General features: G+C 37.3%; 1 protein-coding gene across 2 annotated transcripts in view; it reads left to right on the top strand.

Moving 5' to 3' along the window:
* The window catches only part of cdh13 (cadherin 13, H-cadherin (heart)), a 307,186-nt gene that overhangs the window by 159,842 nt on the left and 127,424 nt on the right, over nucleotides 1–19,920 (top strand). For both annotated transcript variants that reach the window (XM_067502516.1, XM_067502517.1), the window contains one exon: nucleotides 5,159–5,303. In XM_067502516.1, the coding sequence (XP_067358617.1) occupies nucleotides 5,159–5,303 (145 nt within the window). The remainder of the gene's footprint in view (nucleotides 1–5,158; nucleotides 5,304–19,920) is intronic.

Below are 19,920 nucleotides of genomic sequence, written 5' to 3'. Positions count from 1 at the left end.
GTGGTGGTGGTATAGCTGGCTGCTGATTGAGTCTCAGAAGACCTCATTCACATGTTTACACATACTAACAATCAGACATTGCCACATATTTATGAAAAGTCATGCATTCACTTTGGTTCCTTTTATCTACAATGTGCATAGATAAAATTGTATGCCATTCTTCACTAGAGAGATCTATAAAAGAAGGGAAAATGTGCATAGGGAAGGATTTGCACAAGCATTGCACCACTAAGAACCAATACCAGTCCGTTTAACACAAGGACAAACAAGGCTATATAGGGAGACCAATCACCGACACTAGTAACTGTGAGGCATTGTGTAGCTATAATCCTTTTACCAATTTCTCTTTGATGAATATTCCCATTGTTGCAAGGACAACTGTTTAATCAGACTCACTATTTCACATAAAGCCTGTCAGGTAAGAAAAATGTTCTTTGTAAAAGACTAAGGTTTTAAGACAAGCCAAAGTAAAGCCTATGATGGTCATTTATCACTACTAGAGGCGCAGTTTTAGCCCTGCTTTGTATGTTTTTTTTTAAACTATATGATAAATTGGAAGGTAAGAGATATAAGAAAAAGTGCCCCACCACAATTCTATAGCTCATATGAAACAGTATACTCTACATGCATAGTATAATGTTTTTGTAGTCAGTATATAAAATGTACATTATGTACATTATTTTGTTATAACAGGCTATATTTTGAGATGTACAGATGTACAGAGTTGCAAAAGTAAGTTTAGTTATTTCAGGTACTTTTGGTTTTGAAAATAGTTCCATTCATTTGCTACAACAATGTTGGATGATTGACAGAACACTTTCAAGGCTCGACTCGGCTTAAATCATCAGCACAAAAGACGATCTGCATTTTAATTATTTTATATTATTTATTTTGAATTCACAACTTATCCACACCTCCATAACCATGGCTGCAGGGCTTGTGACAAACATAGTAATTAGAGCCATCCGCCATATTAAACTGACGACCTTTCTATTAAGTAAGCATACAAAACAACATTGAAATATCTAAGGCCATAACCTACGCATACAGTACATCAATGTTGCATTATCTAGATTCTTCATGTTTCTGTGTTAGAGTAGACTGAGGATACAATTAAGATATAATTACAAGGTTAAGGAAAGTAATGGGAAGTAACCATTGAGATAATTAACTTTGGAGGAAGCCTCTCATCCCATTTTGCCGAGCTCTTAAACTCAACAAAGATGGTAAAGAAATATTGAAACAAATCACAAAAAAGGTTACATAACAGTCACATCTAAAAAAAAAATAGCTCTGCATACTAATATCACTGTGCTGTTAAAGTATTTCACTTGTTGGTCGTGAATACACTAAATACTGCAATATGGAAGTGCAGAACTGCTAAGACATTTGCAGGTTTAATTTAGCTTCAGCATATTGAAAAAAAAATCCAATCAAATCAAAGATGTTCATAGCTGGCTGTGTGTGAACGATCGCACCACTTTCTTTGCTCTGAGAATGTTATGTGTTGAGGATTGTGCATTACCTTTGCCAAACAGGTTATTGCTGTGCTGTTGGCCATGATCCTTCGTTTAAATGATCTAACACTAAGGCACCTCACTGCTAATGTTGCCATCACAGTTCAGATATTAAAAAAAACGAAGAAAAAAAAACAGCTGTGTGCACGCATTAATGATATATACATGTTTGCTTGTTGGCCCAAGATGATAATTGTTATGCGAGGAAGATCCCGCTATGCTCATTTCAACTATATACCTTTCAGCGTGTCAGTCTGTGTCTGAGTGTGTGAGCAGCTCAGTGGATTTCCTAGAAGAACATGTTGGGTTGAGAAGACCATTAGTTTAGAGTCACACTTCTTCAGAAGGGAAAATGGTTCCTCACATGAGAAGCCTCCTATGCTGTATTTTTTTAAGGTAGAGAGAGGGAGGGAGGATGAGATGAGATGTTCAGCTGCACGTGTGGCATTAATGACATTACATTACATGCTCCGGGCTCCTTAGGGACGTAGAGATAGGGAGTCAAAGAAAGACTTAGAGACAGACATAAGACAGGGGGAGAGAAGTGGGATGACCCATGTGATAGAGGGGTTCTGTTATGTCACGCATTACTGATAGCAAGAGGAAACGCTGGTAATGTGATGGTACAGATAAACGAGGAACCTGCTCACTCTCTCTGTCTCTGATAAATATCCACAGCCCTGCTCCATGGCTAATAAAGGAAGTGAAGCGATCTCTTTAGCCACAGATTTAGATTGAAATGGAGGTAATGTCATTACATATGGTATCTTTATAGGATACAGATCGCTGACTTCAGCCTCCTCTGCAGATAGGATTTCCAGAAGCTGCCATGCTCTGATTATATCAAACATTATTTAAAATCAGTGACAATCAGCACTAGCAATATAAAACCAATTGTGTGTCCAGTCCAGAGTTTTGAATAATCTAACTGAAAATCATTATTTAGTGATTTTTTTTCCCAAGTCTGCTATAATTGTGGTGAAATGTTTAAACGTAAAAATATCCAAGTCTGACACTTTCAAGTAATTTAACTTAAAAGTTTTTTAATACTCAGATAGATAATAGATGCACTTGAAATGGTGAGTTGAAGGAATGAACTGAGATTTCTTAAAAGTAAGTTAATAAAGAAACTAAATTAGTGTAATAGATTTCCCAGCATTGACTTATTTGAGAATTTAAGAGACAAAATGTTATTTTGTGTAGTTCAAAGAAAACATTCATTGTGGTAACTTTAATTTGTCTGCCTTTAACAGATGTTAATTGAAGTCATGGTTCACAACTGCTACTGCACCATGATGAAGAATAGTGTTGAATTCACTTCCTATCCTCATTGCCTCAAACTGAAGAGTTAAGTCTACAAAAGAACTAAGAATTTCTTTGAATGGCTGCTGAAATTGGAAGATCTACCAAGAATGTTGAATAAATTGAGTTAAATAAAAAAAACAAGGCTGTGGATTACACAGATCATTCTAATTAAACTGGAATCGATTTCACAACTAACCAAACATTTTACTAAGCGAACCTATCTAAATTAACCACTATAAGGCAACATGTTATGTAATCAAGATAATATTGAACTTTAATAAAATGAACAATATGTATTGTCTTGAAAAAAAAACCCAGGCAGCTCTTTCACTCAAGTTGAAAGAACAGAACGACATTTGTTTCTTGTCTTTAAGCAATTTAAACTATTACATTAATGTACATGCTGAGTGCACATATAAAATGTAAAATCCAATATCACAGTTTTTATTAGAAAGACCAAATAAATTACCAAACCTGGGATTCATGGACAACTAAACATTGACAGCTAACTAAACAGCTTTACTAACTAAAGCACAGCCAATATTAACGATGCTCACATGGCTCTGGGGATGGTGGATCTGCTGTATGCGAACAGAATTATTGTACTGATTATGATAAAATGTAAATTTTTCTCATACTTTAATTAACTGTAATAACTGTTACATTAACTGTGATAACTCCTCTAATAACTTTTACTTAAAGGTGGGTAGCTTTATCAGGGGTAGATCAGGACATGTTTTATTGGGGTAGCCAGACAGGGGGACATGATCATAATAGGGTGGCGCATTCGGGCATGATTCAAAAGGTTTTAAATTAATAAATAATAATATATACAATATAGTCATCAACAAAATATAGTTGGGGAGAGGTAAAAACCAATTCTTTGCAGGGAAAATCTGCCTGGTTGAAAAAGCCACAATATATTTATATATATGATTTATTGTATCAAAAGATCTACCACCTACCACCTTGTCACCCTGAGGTGGCAAATCCAATTTTGGGGTTGGGCAGTGGGATTCAGGCCACTCCTCTGGCTCTGTTGCTGAGCCTTATACCTGTCAGCAGGTTGTCATCAGGAGAACATACACATTCATTAAACAGATTTAATTTTGCATGATTCAATGTTGTAATAACAGTTTATAAACACTAGCTTAATAACAACCTATAGGAATGTTAAAATGACTTTAGACTTGACTCTGAGTTATCAGTTGCTAAAAATACCAGCCCTCGGTCTTTCAAGACTGTCTCAGAAAACATTATGGGCACAAACAAGAGCCCATATGAACGCTGAAAGAGCTTTTTACTGTTATAATCATTCGTCCTTTAAACACTGTGCTTAAAGAGATCTTTCCAAAAAAGCTTCCTATGTAAATAATGGGAGCCAAAAACTACTACCTTCTGTCTGCGCAATAATATGTTAAAACATTTATTTGAAGGCAGTATAAGGTTTCAGTCTTCCAAATTAGTCACATTAAATGAATATCTTCTGAAAATGTAATATATCCAGTACAAATTTCCCTCCTTTTGTTATTATTCTCCCACTGACACTGAACAAGGAAACATTGTTGAGAAAAAACAACATGGGAATTTTAGACTAAAAAGACCAACTCTCCCAGGTGAGGGCTTATATGTAAATATGATTTTAGATATACTTATTAAATGTACTTTTTTTCCAGTACAAGGAATTTGGATGTTTGCCCCCATCACTTCCACTGAAAGTGACTTAGGAAGAAATCTCTCCATGGCCACATTACATTACACCAATCAACTTGACCTTTCAATTTAAATAAGTCTATTTCTCCGCCACTTTCAGAATTTTCACTGCTTAAACCAAGTTGATGGAAAATTGAAGGAATCCCAATGAAGTGACAAAGTTTAGTCAAACCGAATTAAGAGAAATGAAATTTGATCTTTAAATTACCACCTTATAGCAATCACATAGGCTGCACAGAAAAAAATGAACCACTGAGTTATCTTTGATCAATCTGTTCATTATTTATAAATTAATCATGAATTATTATTTTTTTAAAGTAGTGGAATATGAAGACTGATGAATTATGATGGTTTGTCCCACTCTGATACTAATATGTGCTTGTATGCTGAATGGATATCATGCATATCTAAGCTGGTCCCACAGGTGAACTGGTGTGTATGACTAGTGAAACCTCAGAGAAGCGAGAAGCAGGATTCACAAATATATGATGTGGGTCAGTGGAAGATCCCTTGGTAGAGAATCTGACAAAATAAATGAGGTAGTGAGGATAAGCAATCTTAACAGGCTCTGACATAATCAAAAATAAATTAAAATAAATTTCTTTTTCTTTTCATCCACACAGCTTGAAGTATCAACCACGGACTTTGCTGGAAAACTTGTGGATGAACCTGCTTTACTACTGATCACTGTCATTGACCAAAATGACAACCGGCCCATCTTCAGAGAAACTCGTTACTCAGGAGAGGTGCTTGAGGGATCCCCTACAGGTAGGTGACATGGTTATATTGAAGAACACTGGAGAGAATTGGGCTCTTACTTGATTTAACTGGACAGCAATAATACACACACTATGATTGCTACACTCAAGATCTCCACAAGCTGAGGCTGTTTTGACAACATGTGTCTTCAGCTGGGCGGTTTTTATGTGTAGCTGTGGGGACAATGTCAAAAGTAGATTGTGCAAGTCTTATAAAAAAAACACATTTAAAGAGTGGCGTCTTTAATGAGATCAGTGAACTTCTTCATGCAGTTTGGGCTTCGTTTACATTCTCACCTCATCTCTTTCACTTATAGACACACTTTAGTGGAATTCATGATCTACATTATGTCTTCATACTGTATATTCTAGACGCTAGTCCTGTTGGTTTTGGGTTGAGCTGTTGGCTTCCCTTAAGGAACCATTTCATTATAAGGCTGTATACAAAGAATGTTACATTTAACCCGTGTTTCAGTAAACCTTTACACACAAGCATTTTGCCAACCTCCCATCAATTTTGCTTATTTTTTTTAAACATTGTTTTACATGTAAAAGTGATAACTGTGCAAACATTTTGGAAGAACATCAATCCACCTCATCAAATAGGGCAAAAAACTGAAAGGAGTAATTTGGGTGATCACCCTTTTATGATACAATGATCAATTCTGCTCAGTTTACATGTACACAGTTCTTTCATGGTAAATTGATCCAAATATCTGAGAGAACTTTCTACATTTTATGTATAGATTGAAAGCCATTGCAGATTCTTACGTCATTTCATGTTATACCAAACTGACTCCCAGTGTTGAGATAGGGGCTCTGTGCACATTTTCTTGATCATAGCTCATAATACTTGTCATGCTGCGGTATAAATTTGGCATTGATCAGATTCCTATCCAATAGTATTATGTTGTAAATAAAAACTTTAACTTCTACAGTTCCAAAAAAACATAAATGCAAAGTAACGTATGTAACATTTTTAAAACACATTTGTACTTCATTTATTATTTGTATAAGACCTAAGCCTGAAGACCTACTGTCAAGCTAAAAGTGGCCGTCTGGACTTTGTGCCACCATTAAGTGCTACATATATATATATTTTTTTTTGCAGTAGTTTTTTGTTTGTTTGTTTGTTTGTTTGTTTGTTTGTTTGTTTGTGGATTTTTGTGGGCTGCTGCTGTCGTGACATTTGTGCTCTTGCTGCGGCTTGAATTTAAATTATTGCAGGCATTATTGCCTAGCTACTGCAACCTTTACACAAGCGTAATCTGTGTGTGTGCATGTGTGTGTGGGTGGGTGTTAACTATACAGACTTTAAAGCAAGTAAAATTTCCTGTATTAGGTTTTATTTTTCTCTCCATGTACAGCTGTGGTGTGAATGACTGTCATCTAGCATACAGTGGTTATATATGACTTAATGCTTGGGTGAGAACTGTGGAGGTGGTCACATCCTGGGCAAACTGTTGTTGTTCTATTTGACTGTTATTCTGTACTTATTTATTATGCAACAAAGTAGCCTCGATACATAGTGAAGCCAGTCACTGCTGGTAATCTGGAAATGTGTTTATATGCAGTTGAGTACTCAGATTTCTGCTCTGTTCCAGACTTATTTTGAAAGCATGGTAAGTAATTCAGAGCCTACAAATGATGGTTCACTGTGTTTTTCACACGGCAAATCTCAAAATTCAGATGTTTAATGGCTGGAACCAGCATATTTTATCTAAAGGCCACTTTGTCTAAAAGACATCCAGGGCAAACAGTTAACTGCAACCCGCTACCAGTTATGTTAAGCCAACCTTGTTATCTAAAAACAGGTTTCTATGCAACTGTTATGCAAATGCAAATATGTTTTTGTTAGGTACTAGAATTAGATTACATTTTCTGTTGACATTCTTATTATTATTATAAATGGTAAAGTGCAGATACACCATACTAACAATCTTTTACAATCTTTCCTTAACCCTAATTAACTCCTGTGACTCTCAGCACTCACAAGTTTGAATAGATTCATTGTCTGGTTTAATAGAAAAGAAGACAAATATAACAATCACTTCACACATGTGTTTACAGAGCTTATTTCTCTAACCTAATAGTTTTTCTTGCCCAAACTTAATCACACTGGGAACTGACTTCAAATTTGCATTCTACCTTGGCTCTGTAATATGACCTGATAAAGCCACCATCCACCACAGCCACCTCCTCCAAGTGTAAATGTAAATAAAAAAGAATGCAATGATCAGCAAATCTTATTACCCGTATTTTATTCACAATAAAACATAAACGACATATCAGATGTTAAAACTAAAAAATGTTAACATTTCACAGAAAATATTTGGTCATTTTGAGTCTGAAGGAAGCAACACATCTCAAAAAAGTTGCAACAGTGCAATGTTTTACATTGTGTAGCATCCCCTCTTTCTTTTAACAACTGTCTGTAAATGTCTTGGAAGTGAGGAGACCAGTTGCTGGAGTTGAGGAGACAAATGTTGTCCCATTCTTGTCTGATGCAGGATTCTAGCTGCTCAACAGTCATCGGCCTTTTTTGCCGGATTGGGGTTTTCACTTGCTTCAAGTTGAATAAATGTAGTGCTTCGTTTATTCCAAATGTGGTATTGGAACATAATCAAAATTGTAATTATATACCTTAGAAAAAAACATAATCTTGTTTGCAGTTTAATAGCATATGTACAGTAGGTAACTTTTAGAAGAAAGGGTTGGATATGCAGATGTCTCTTTTACACGACAGAAGTCTGCTTACTGAAGAACACTGATTGTGACTGGGTTAGTTAAGTTCATATAAACCAGCTTATAGCTGTAAATGTCTGCACCATTAAAATGCAAAAATTAATGGTGGGGCTTTGGGAGTAGACCTGCTCTGGATTATATTGCTTATGAAGTGATGTTATTGCCAGTTACCACATCTTCTTACAATGACTTGCACTAAGTTTTCAGCTGTCATTGTTGCACCACATGATGCTGATTAAGAATTTAGTTAAAATCTTTTATCACCTCGAACAGTTTTCTACCGATTCACTTAAAAATATGTCCGCTAGTATCTTAAGGGGCAAACATGTTGTAGTGCACACACTGTTCGGAGAATGTAGTCCACAGTAATATCGTTAGACGAGGAAAGTTAACACAGTTAAATAAAAGTGGGGGAAATCACTGTTTGCTCTCACCTCATTAACACAACCACATTAACCAACAGACAAAAACCTTCATCGCAAAAACAGCTTCACAGATAAGAGGGATCAGGCACACACGCATTTGTCTTGTTTATAGTTCAGAGGACAGTCACTGACAAAATGATTCCCTAAACCTTTATTTTAACCTTTATCTTAACTATCACAACTAAACTCCTAACCCAGCGATTCACTTAATTTAAACCTAATTTAACTTAACCTTAAAACCAAGCCTCAAATTACCCTTTCAAATTGTGGAAACAGTCTAAAATATCCTCAGAACAATGATACCGTATTAAAACACACATATTGGGATTAGTTGTCAAATTCATGCCCTACTTGTGTTATGAGTTGTGTTATGAGTATTAGGTAAACAACCCCATGTCTTAGCTGTTTATACAGAAAAGGATAATAGGCTGAGAAAGTGTTATATTTTTTTAGTATAAAGAAACCAAAATAAAAGTGTAATTTGATCCCATGTTAGTAGAGCTGAAATGACAGAATCCAGTTATTAAAAATAAGCTTAGTTACTAACTCTCAAATGTATGCATTAGTTGTTCATCTTTAGTTTGTTTGTATTAATAAAATGGATTTTATGTAGAGCGTATGGTTATGGCTTGCAGAGTCTTAGTCGTTCATACAACCTCATACCTGCTCACAAAGTGTCTGTGGTTTTGGCAGTGCTCCACGGGGATTAAGTCAGAAATGTGACAAAGACCCCAGCATGACAATATCTTGATTTGGCCCCTGTGACGGCTGGACCTCTCAAAACAACGGCATAATATTACTATAGTAGTTTTTAGCCCTGGCTTGATTTCGAAGTCAAGTTAACTCTGACTTCTGCAAGTTCAGCACCAATAAAAAGAGACCACCAGAGACCTTCTTGCAACTTGGCCTGATGGAATTTAATTTGGTTTCGATTGCAATTCTGTCTGATACTGTATTTTTCTTCTTATTATGAGTGAATGTTTCAAGCCAGAGCTCCTTAGCCTAGTCTGGTTGAGTGAACCAAAGTGAGCAAAACAAATTGAGCTGACGTTTGATTTCATTTCTAGTATGAAGTGATCTGACAGCTCCTCGGTACTTTAGTCACCATGAATGCCAGATCTTATTGAGCTCAGAGATAAGATGAAGGATGCAGCTCTGAAGACTTTGTGTTTCTTGCAAATGCCTGCAAATCTGTGTACTAAATAGCCTACTTAGCCAACATGTCAGTTCAGCCTCAATGATCTGTCTAGTAATAAATCAGTCATTTAAAGTATATTTAATAACCGACAGTTCTCCATAGCGTTTTTAGTCAGTAGTAGCAGATTTCGAAAGGCTTGGTTTGTGTGTGAATGCCACTTGTAAATCATACATAGATAGAAGGATAGAGAGACACACACACAGATAGACACACAGACAGACAGTATTTATCTCTTGGTGAATGTAAGGAATATTCAGTCTTCCTTTAGGTATGTTGTTGATCTCTACCAACTGGAGACTCCTGGAGAAGTGTCTGATTGTTTAGCTGTTTAATGCCATACTACAAAAATAATGCTCAGTAAAAATTTAGACAACTGCAGAGTCTGGTGACCTTCCCCTGTGGTTTATCCAACTTAACAATGCCCCCAGAGTAGTTGCAATTTTCCAATTTAAAAAAACCTCATATGATTTATGATCATAGCATATTTTCCTAGATCTGTAATAAATGTATCAAAGAGATGTGCTACTGCAGGTGGGTGTCACCTAAACTGTCTCTGAGTCCAATCACACAAGGCACTGAAGACATAAAACCCTGGAAGGAGAGGTCATCAAAGACCATATGAGCAGAACGCACAGCAGTCAGACTGCCTTTGTAAGTTTTACAAACAAGAGCTGTTCTTTCACTGCTCTCCCATTTAAAAAAAATATGTTGTATAAATCCCTGAGTTGCAAAGAAAAGATTCATTTGTAGCAAATGCTGTGGATAACCTAATTTAAAAGGCCAAACTGTGTTGAGAGGTCAGCCAAGTTAATTGTACATCTCTGAACTTTTGACTTTCCCTTTACCATAACACTGAGCACTGTACTGTAGTATAGTCCTGCACAGCCCTGTTAAAACATGTATGTGCATGGATATTGTTTATGCAGATGTCTATCCATAGGTAGTGTATGTTTTTTATAAGTGAATATGTGTATGTGTTAGTTCTGTTTGTGTGGGGTTTTAGACTGTAGTGGCTGAGCAGAAGGGAAAGCTGTTGGGTAGAGTGTCACTGTACTCTTGACATTTCTGTGCAAACTGATAACAGAGGCAACCAATGCCTAACTCTGTCGGCAAGCCCTCTCCTTCCTGTCTGTTTACTCCTCCACTCTTCCTTTTTTCTCTGTTTCTATTTATCTCTCTTTCTCTTTGGCTTTCATGCCCTGCCTTCCCTGAGATTTGTGTACACACCATCCTATTCCATTTTGCACCCAACTCATCCATATTTGCTTCACCCTTCTCTCCATCTTTACCCTGTCTAACAGCTTTTTAGAACTACTAACATTGACTCACTCCACCTGCTTTTGCCCCACTCCACTGGCGGTTGTCCAATTTTGTTTTAACCTATTCAAGTAAGGGCAAGACTACTGGTGACTTCTAATAGTATCAGTGTTTTTTGCCATTTTGTTATTTACTCCCCCCCCAACATGGATGGCCAAGTAAACATTCCATGGCTGAAGGTTTTTCCTGTCCTGCTGTTTTATTGTGGCTAGTTTTGTCCTTTATTTTTGTCAATAAATGTCGTGAAAAAAACAAAAATGGACGTACTTAGGACATAAATCTTACAGTGAGCTTTGTCTGTTTGTTTCAAACAGTGTCCGTAGTTCGATTCCCATTTCCCATGGTCATGTGTATTATATTTAATAAAACCCGATGTCAAAAAGGGCACCACCTTGTGCCTTAGATCTATGCCCTGTCTAGCAAAAGCTAACCACAGAATGAATGAGTCAGAACTATCCTCCCCCCTTAATTTAATTACTATACTATTTCTACAATTTCTGATAAAGATCTTCATAAGTAGAATAACACCGAGTTTTGCATTGCATTTTGCTGGGTTACAGACACATTTGCCACTGTGCTGCATTGCTCCGACCAGATGCCTTGCTGGAGCACTTAAATTATTACCAACTTAGAAAATGTAAAATGTATGGATTAAGTGCTGACTCATTAATTATGATATTACCTGTAGCTACACAAGGTATATGGCAGATGTTACATATTAAAAATTTAAAGATGTCACCTGCACTGATGATGATGTTTTGTTTTATTTGACATTATCAAGTATGATTTTTATCCAATGAGTTTTATTCAATATTCTCAAGTTTTCTTCAGTTTATTCTGTTTATTATTTTTGTCACAAATCATTTACCAAACAGTGTGCCATATCATATCTCTGAAATAGAAATTGTCATAGTATGATTTGGGACTAACTTGGGAGTCACTGTGGCAACATTGCCAAAACAGTAACATCATTGTAATTCATGCATATTGTCACAGAGAGTAAATCATTGGATCTGGATTTTAGGGATGGATTTTTGTAATCTATGCTTATCTTTCTTCTGCCAACACCATGCAGATGAGTTAAATCTTGCATCTAGGTGATATATCTTGTGTAATTGGACATGATGGGGTATAAATGAAGATATTACTCACTGCCGAGCCTATGTTTGTGATCCAGACTAATTTGTGTTTATATCAGAGGTAATTAAGGCCCGAGCTCCAACTGTGAGGGGGGAGAAGGATGGATATGATCTGCTGTTCTTTTCCCTTCTCTTAAACACACACACACACACACACACACACACACACACATGCAGCAAGATAAGTACAACTTAGAGGGTGGGCAGCATGAATACAAACTTTGGAATTCTTATCAGTCAGCAGCTATGTAGTCCCCATACACCATTTGCCCTCAGCGACGTCTGCCCGGTTTGTTTTCTAACTATCCTTAGTGTCCCACCCATCGCTGATTCCCTGGATCAGGTATGTCCACAAGTTAGATGATAACAAACTGTCCTTCTCCCCATCTCCTCATCTAAGATGGCATCTTTTAGCCTGTGATTGGCATAACCCACCTGATCAAGGTAATACACATTGAGTGGTGCAAGGATAGCTGGAAAATAAGCAAGCAGTGTCTCTGAGGACTGAGGTTGGGAATCCATGCTCTACACCGGCCTGCGGATCATGTTTAACATAAATTTCCAGTCCCTTAGGCCTTATTTTACAGCAGTCATTCTGACCTGCTATAAATTCAAGTAATTCAGTAATTAGCATCATATTGTAAGTGACATATCGGTTTTATTTAAACACATGTGTCTTTGGCATCATTATTGTTACAGTATTCATTACACATTCCTTTTCTGCCAAGTCTAGTTAAGATGTCTGCTGTCTGTATTTCTGCATTGCCTTCCTTATGAAACCACTTCTTTCCACAGACACTTATCCAGTTCACCCAAGGGACCCTGCTTTTATAAACCCATGGTGCAGAGAATAGTCAAGATGCACGGGATGTGGTGACTAAATTAGTTTTCTCTCATTGCTACAGTATGTGCATCAGGATGGCACTGTTGGAAATAGGTCAGGAAAAATATATTGTCAGTGGGTGTTTGAGGAGCTGACATCACCATCATCAGGGCCAATAAAATCAATAGATGCATCACAGAAGGGAGTGTAGACAAGGGGAAAAACAGAATCCTCCTTGAGCTTCTACAGATCCATATGTCATCATGAAAATAGGGCTTCAGAATATCACAACCAGACCTGCTTCATGCTCAACCACTTGTCTGGAACCATTTGTCACCTGTCTGCACCTTTACCCAATATACGGCCACACTCTGTGTACGCTGCACTCATTAATACGGTGTCTGTCCCGTGGCCAAGTCCTGTTGTTGGTCCCTGCTCCCCGGTTGTGGTCCCTCTATCTCTTAACACATGCTTACTCTTCTGCTGCAGCCTCACAGCTGCCATGTACATTGCCGGGCAGGACCCTCATGCCTGCCGGCGAGCTGGAGACAAACCTCAGCAAAATAAAAGTTGAACAAAATCAATAGCTAATTGCTAGTGCAGGCATCTTTTGGTAAGTTTATGGAAGGGGAGTGGAAGAAATGGAGATAGGGGCTTGGTGGGGTGCCAACAATCATCAGTGGGTGCAGAGAAAGCAAGAAAGAGATTGATTCAGGAGTTAGATAATGATTCAACTGAAAGATTACGCCAAAACTGGCAGGCAATTTGTAGCATGATGGTCCCTGTTTGTCCGTTTATGGTCTCTGTCTCTACCTTTCTCCCTTTCTCTCTCCCCCTCTCTCTTTGTTAGCTGGAGAGCAGTCTGTCCAACATCCTACCAGGTGACCTGTTGTCCCACAATGCCTCATTATCAGCTTGTCAGACTGAGAAAGCCTGGTAAATTAATGTCCGGGGTATCTACTGAAAATGCTGCCCAATTAACTCTGGGGCATTGTTGTGTTAGGATAAATTAGTTTTACCCCTCCATGCACTTATGGATGTGTATGTACATGATGGCATTTGGTTCAGTGAAATAATAAGCCCTCCTGGTCAATTTCTATTTATCTGTAATTATTTGGTGACTTGTGTTTACTCATGTGAGTTACAGTGTCTAAACTGAATTTGATTAGATGGGTTTCCAGTGACATTTTCAAAATTAAAGATTGTTTGATGAGTGACTCTAAAATGTGCATTCTGAACATATCGGTGCAATGTGATCTACGTCCACATGACCAGTCGATGGAGAAGAAACGCTTGACTCATTTATATGCATCTGTTCTCTTTTCTTCAGTAAGGCATCATTGATTTTCCTGAGCCTTCTTAACTGAGCTATCTTCTTTTGAATTACCACAGGGAGCGATATGCATTACACCACTGAGAGGAAAAAAATGCATTCTAAATGGCCTTTATTTTCAATAGTGATTTGATCTGAATATATGTGAATAGAACTTCATTTGAATACATTTATGTGGTTTGGAGTAAATTATTTTCCCCCCTTGGAGGCTTTATGTGGTTCCCTGCATCATTCCAAAGCTAAATAGCACTGACACCCATCTCCCTCTCTCCCCCTTCTTTTTTTCCCGCCCTCTCTTTTCTTCTCCCTTTCATGCATGAGTGTTATGTAGATGAGAATTTATTAGTAATTTGAGACAGAGACTTTGCCAAAAGCAGAATGTGGAGCCCCAAAACTAGAGTTGTATGAAGGTGTGTAGAGGGAATTCAAGGTGTGACAAAAGCTCAACTCTTAGCTTCCCCAGTGGACTTTCTAGTGTTTGAGGGCTGCTAATCTATTTAAGAGTTTCTATTCTCCTTTGCTCCTACACACAGTCCCACATCAGCTCAGGCTTGATTATCTGTCCCTCTCTCCAGTTTGGTGCGGACCTGCTTCACTCGCTCACACTCACTTTGAAAACCTTCAGAGTCCAAGCAGACAAAGTAATCTCTCCCCATCGCCCCATTTCTGTCTCCCCTCCCTGACAAGAAAAGACAGCAGTTGCCCCTTTCAAACCCCCATTGCATTCCTGGTTCTCCAATTTAGATTATCTCTCCTCTTTATTTCACATGACTGACCCCAGTCATTGTAGCCCTTCTGTATTGTCAAAAGTCAGCACTTTAAAAGCTTTTTGTAAAAATGTTTTTAAGCAGTTAATAGATTTAGGCGTTGGCATAGTATATACTTTGCGTATTTAAAGGTTTTGCATCGTTCCACTGTTCACTGCTGATTGTTTTCTCACAGAGCTTAGGGCTTTTTCAACTTTGGGCATTTGTTTGCTCTTGTTTGATTTCCTTTCACACCCAAAAATGACAAGAGATCCAAGTTGGTGTAATTACACCTTTTGCCTTGTCTGTTTTTTTTAAAGGACCGATTTGTGTTTTTTAGTTTTGCCTCTAAACACTAAGCAGGTGCCCAGGGTAGCGCTGAAACATGTTTTATTCTGTGCAATCATTCCTCCTTTTAATTCAGGCAATTAGAGATCCCTCAAAAATATGCTCCCTGTGTCAGTGATGAAGGACTGTGGGTTTTGTCCGACATCTGTGCAAAAACAAATTTAAATCTACAGACCGTAAAAGGCTAAAAGTGCTGTGTTTTTAGTCGGAGCATGCCTCTTATTGTTTCTTTCGCTCCAATGCAACTAATCAGGGACACACTATCAAGGGAAATACAATGAGGGAATTGTGCAAAAAGGCAAACTTTAGAAGATGTAAAAAATACTATACTTTTGAAGCCTCATTTTAGCTTTAAATACACATTTGAATATATGTTTGAACACTATAAGGACTGTGGAACATCACTTCAATTGAAATGACAATTGACAGCAATCTCTTCCTAGCCAGTATGGACGGAAAGAATGTTCACTGCTAGAACTGTTTCAGTGATCACATGGCCCAAGATTCCCTTAAACAATGTAAACCTGTCCTTTAAATTGATCTAGGGCAGTAATAAGAAAATAACAATAGCAGGAAGTTTATTTCTTGTAATAGTTAATGTTCCTATAAAAACTCTGAAACATGAAACAACTACCCAATTTGCATTATTGCTCATTACTGTAATTATTATCTGGGCAATATACCAACATGCAACATTCTGCCAGCAAAGTGTTGAATATATTTCCAAAAAACATTTTGAAAATAAAACACCATTTCACACTTTTGTAAAGAGACTAGATTTTAAGTAAAAATCTGCTAATTTTGACCAGATCAAGGTTAGATCACATTCTCAGCACAAACATTCGCTCCACTCGACAAGTTTGTCTAAAACAGGACCAAGACCGTGTCCAGTTAAAAAGTTGTTTTGGTCCCCGCAATGTCCCAACATTTTGATTCAACTGGACTAAACAAGATGTGTGAAATGCCCCACATGGCTGTAGAAGGTTAAGTTGTTACACCACAGAGAATAATGTTTAGCATCACAAACACATCATTACAGCACTGAAAATACACTGTAGCTTAAGTCTGGGGAAAATATTGATATCAATGAGCTAATGCTTCCTCCGTAATTTAATACAGTATACCCACAAAAGTGAAGCTGCTCTGAGCTAAGTGCTGCAGATAGTTTTAGTAAGAGGATATCCAGATAGCCTAGGCCATAAAAATGAGTCTATCTTATTTATCAGTACCACGTCTGTATCCGATATCCTTTTGTGTTTCTCGTCTTTCCATATTTAGGCGATAATTACAGCAAGGGTAAAGAGAAGTGGAAAAAAGTAAAGTAAATATAAAACAAATATCTAGTTTTCCAAGGACATCTCAACGACAAAGTGAATGTTCAATCAGTGTAGAAATGTCAAAAACATTTCATTTCAGCTCATGATTACCATCACTCCCTGGCTGACTGAAATGAGCCAGGAACAATATTGTGTTGTTTAAATGAGACAAAATGTTTTCAAAAAGCATTATTGTCATTTTCTTTCAAGCAGTATGACACTCCATCTGGGGATAGCGTTCTGATGGGAATATATAAAAGATTCAAAAAGAGGAGAGTGTATTGCAGCTTGTGTTCTTATGGTTCTGTCCCCTCACTGTCTGTACTTACTTCAAATTACTGCTGCGTCCTGCTGTGTCTGACTGATACTATACATAGTCTCGGAGAAAATCTCTACTTCTCATCTTCTGCTATACTCCCATTTAATTATGATGATGGCAAGTACACCACCTTTAAGTTTCTGGGCGTTTGCACCAAGTAGCAACAGACCAGCTGAAGGCAAGAAACTCTTTGATTGATGTTGATCTAGGGTTGTCAGACAAGCAGAAATGACGAAGTTCACAGAAGAGAACAATGCAGGAGCCTGTATTTTCTGCTCCAGTAAATGCTGCAGGGCAAACAGATGTATCCATCAGTCAGCAAAGTATGTGGTCTTGTCATTACTGCAGTGAGTCGTAATCATGTGTTCACCGGTGTTGTCAAAACACATGAGGTACCGTGGCAACAGTAATTGAATTGTCAAATCTTCAATATCATAGCACATGCTGTACACCACCTTTAAGCAAAGAAATTTGTGTTTCATATGGCATTTCGCCGCTGAGTAATGAACAAGTGGACAGAAATCAATAGGAATGGGACAATGTGAAAGACAAGTGTTTGAGATCCTCTCACACAGCAGTAACTACATGTTATAGGAGGAGGGCTGTATTGATAGAAGGTTTGAGATGAGTGTAGCCATGAGAAGTGATAGCGAGATGGATTTGGGTGTTTCTTTTCTTCTCTTCATTTATTTTTATTTTCTCTCTGACAGCTTGAAAAATGGTTTAGCAATGAAAATAAAACATATAGTGCTTGATAAAAATAGAATGCTGTCAGAGTCATATTCCCCTGAAGCTTTATAAAAATTGCCTTTTCTGCATTCATTTATCAAAAAATGCACTGGTTTGTTTAGTCCCACAAGGAAACACTGTTGCAGTATTTATGTTATAGACAAAACAGACAACTTTCTAATTGTCAGAATGCTTTTATAGTTTTCAGCAATAGAGGTAATTTTGGCATCTGACTCGATTGTCCAAAGATATAGACAGTAATTGTTTGAAACGGCAACTCCAGTGAACCCAGCATATTTTTTTCTGTGATCACTGATAGTAAATATCATGGATCATATTTTACATTCTCTTTTCTAACAATAAATATTACAAAAGACAAAATCCATTCGCTTTCATCCAGAACATTTTCATTTTAAAAAACTGTACTTCTACAGTGGTTTAATAATAATGTTCACATCATAATTACATTACATGCACATTTGGATCAGCGACATAATCAAATATTATATGCTAGTGAGAGTGGGACTAATTATTTCATATAATCTCACATTTATTTAAATTCAAATATAAAAACCTTTTTCTGGGCTGGGATTTGGCCACCCCTAAGAAATAATGCCTTTCAATATTAAAAAGCTGGTAAAATAAATAAATAAATACTAGTAGCCTGTTTTAACTGATAAATCACACATTACTGTTGGAATTATGAACCTCCACAGCTTCCATTTAGCAATACCACATGTAATTCACCACTCTGCCACTCTGAGTTTCTTTTTCTGACATAAATACTGTTTTCATACTATAATTAATTCCATTTAAAAAACTACTTTTAAATTACTTTTGAATTGAAAATTCCAGAGGAACAGTTGAGTATGTAACTTAGCACCATTCAATGGGAAAGACGAATTGGGACGTCTGACATTACACCTACTAAACTGAATTAGCAGAAATAAAAATGTATGATGTACACGCTAAGATACATTTATTTTATTTAGTACAAGTTTGACTCCAAATAACCACAGAATGGTGTTCATTGTTTACCAGACTTTCACCTGTGCAATTCAACTAAACTTTTTATATACCATTGCCGTCTACCACTTCCCATGTATTCAGTAAATTGCTTTATAGCTGGAAACCTGCAAACTTAATAACATTCCCATCATCCTCAGCTGTTCCTTATATAATGTACGTATGAAGTGTTCCTGCTGATATCCTGACAGACACAAAAAGCAGAAAATCTTCTAAATCATACCCTTTTCTTTTTGAATAAATAGTACCTTAAATAATATAAGTTTGCTTGTGTTGCTCACATAGCTTGGTTTATTTTTTTTAAACTGTATAGTCAACTGCAAGGGATACAAAGGTCAAGTTGTTCATAAAGTAATATCCTCTCATTAAAACCAAACAGGACAAAACACCATATAGTTTTTAATGTAACCACTTTAAACTCCTTTTCCTTAGTTGATAGAAAAATACTCTTTGTTCACATTTCTGTACATTAGACAGGGAAAGTGCACCTCAAACAAACCAGCTGCAGAATTCAATTCGGGAACGTTGCTGTAGTCGGTCACCGCATTGTAGGCGAGTGTTTGCTACAGGGTTTCAGCAAACAATCTTCTGTGGTTCCTCAGGAAGTTTTCTTAATGGTCTATAATTGGTAACTTAAGCTGAACATTGGCTGAACAGTAAATACTGCATTTGTCTGAACATAAAAAATACCTTAAAATACCTTCCTCAGCGCATCTATCCATTCATTCTCTATGCAATCACCTACCGCCTTTTGCAGTGCATACTGGGTCACCTGGCCACACCAGGTGTTTCACCGGGACTCTACCACCTATGAAAGTCATTTCATACTAAGTAATTTCATAAAAGTTTTCTTCTTTTCCTTTCAGCTGTTCCCTTACAGGTGCCTCCATCTAACTCTATCTTCTGCATCCTCTTCTCTCACACCAACTAACTTCATGTCCTCTCTCACTACATCCATAAATATCTTTGCTCTTCCTCTAGAGCTCCTGCCTGGCACCTCCAACCTCAGCATCCTTTTGCCGATATATTCACAGTTTGTCCTCTGAACATGTCCAAACCACCTCAATCTGGCCTCTCTGACTTTATCTCCAAAACATCTAAAATGAGCTGTCCCTCTGATGTCCTCATTCCTGATCCTGTCCATCCTCATCACTCCCAAAGAG

The sequence above is a fragment of the Channa argus genome, chromosome 4 (assembly GCF_033026475.1).
Source record: "Channa argus isolate prfri chromosome 4, Channa argus male v1.0, whole genome shotgun sequence".
Lineage (NCBI taxonomy): Eukaryota > Metazoa > Chordata > Actinopteri > Anabantiformes > Channidae > Channa > Channa argus.
The sequence above is the reverse complement of the archived record's forward strand: the minus strand, read 5'-3'. Positions and strand labels throughout refer to the sequence as shown.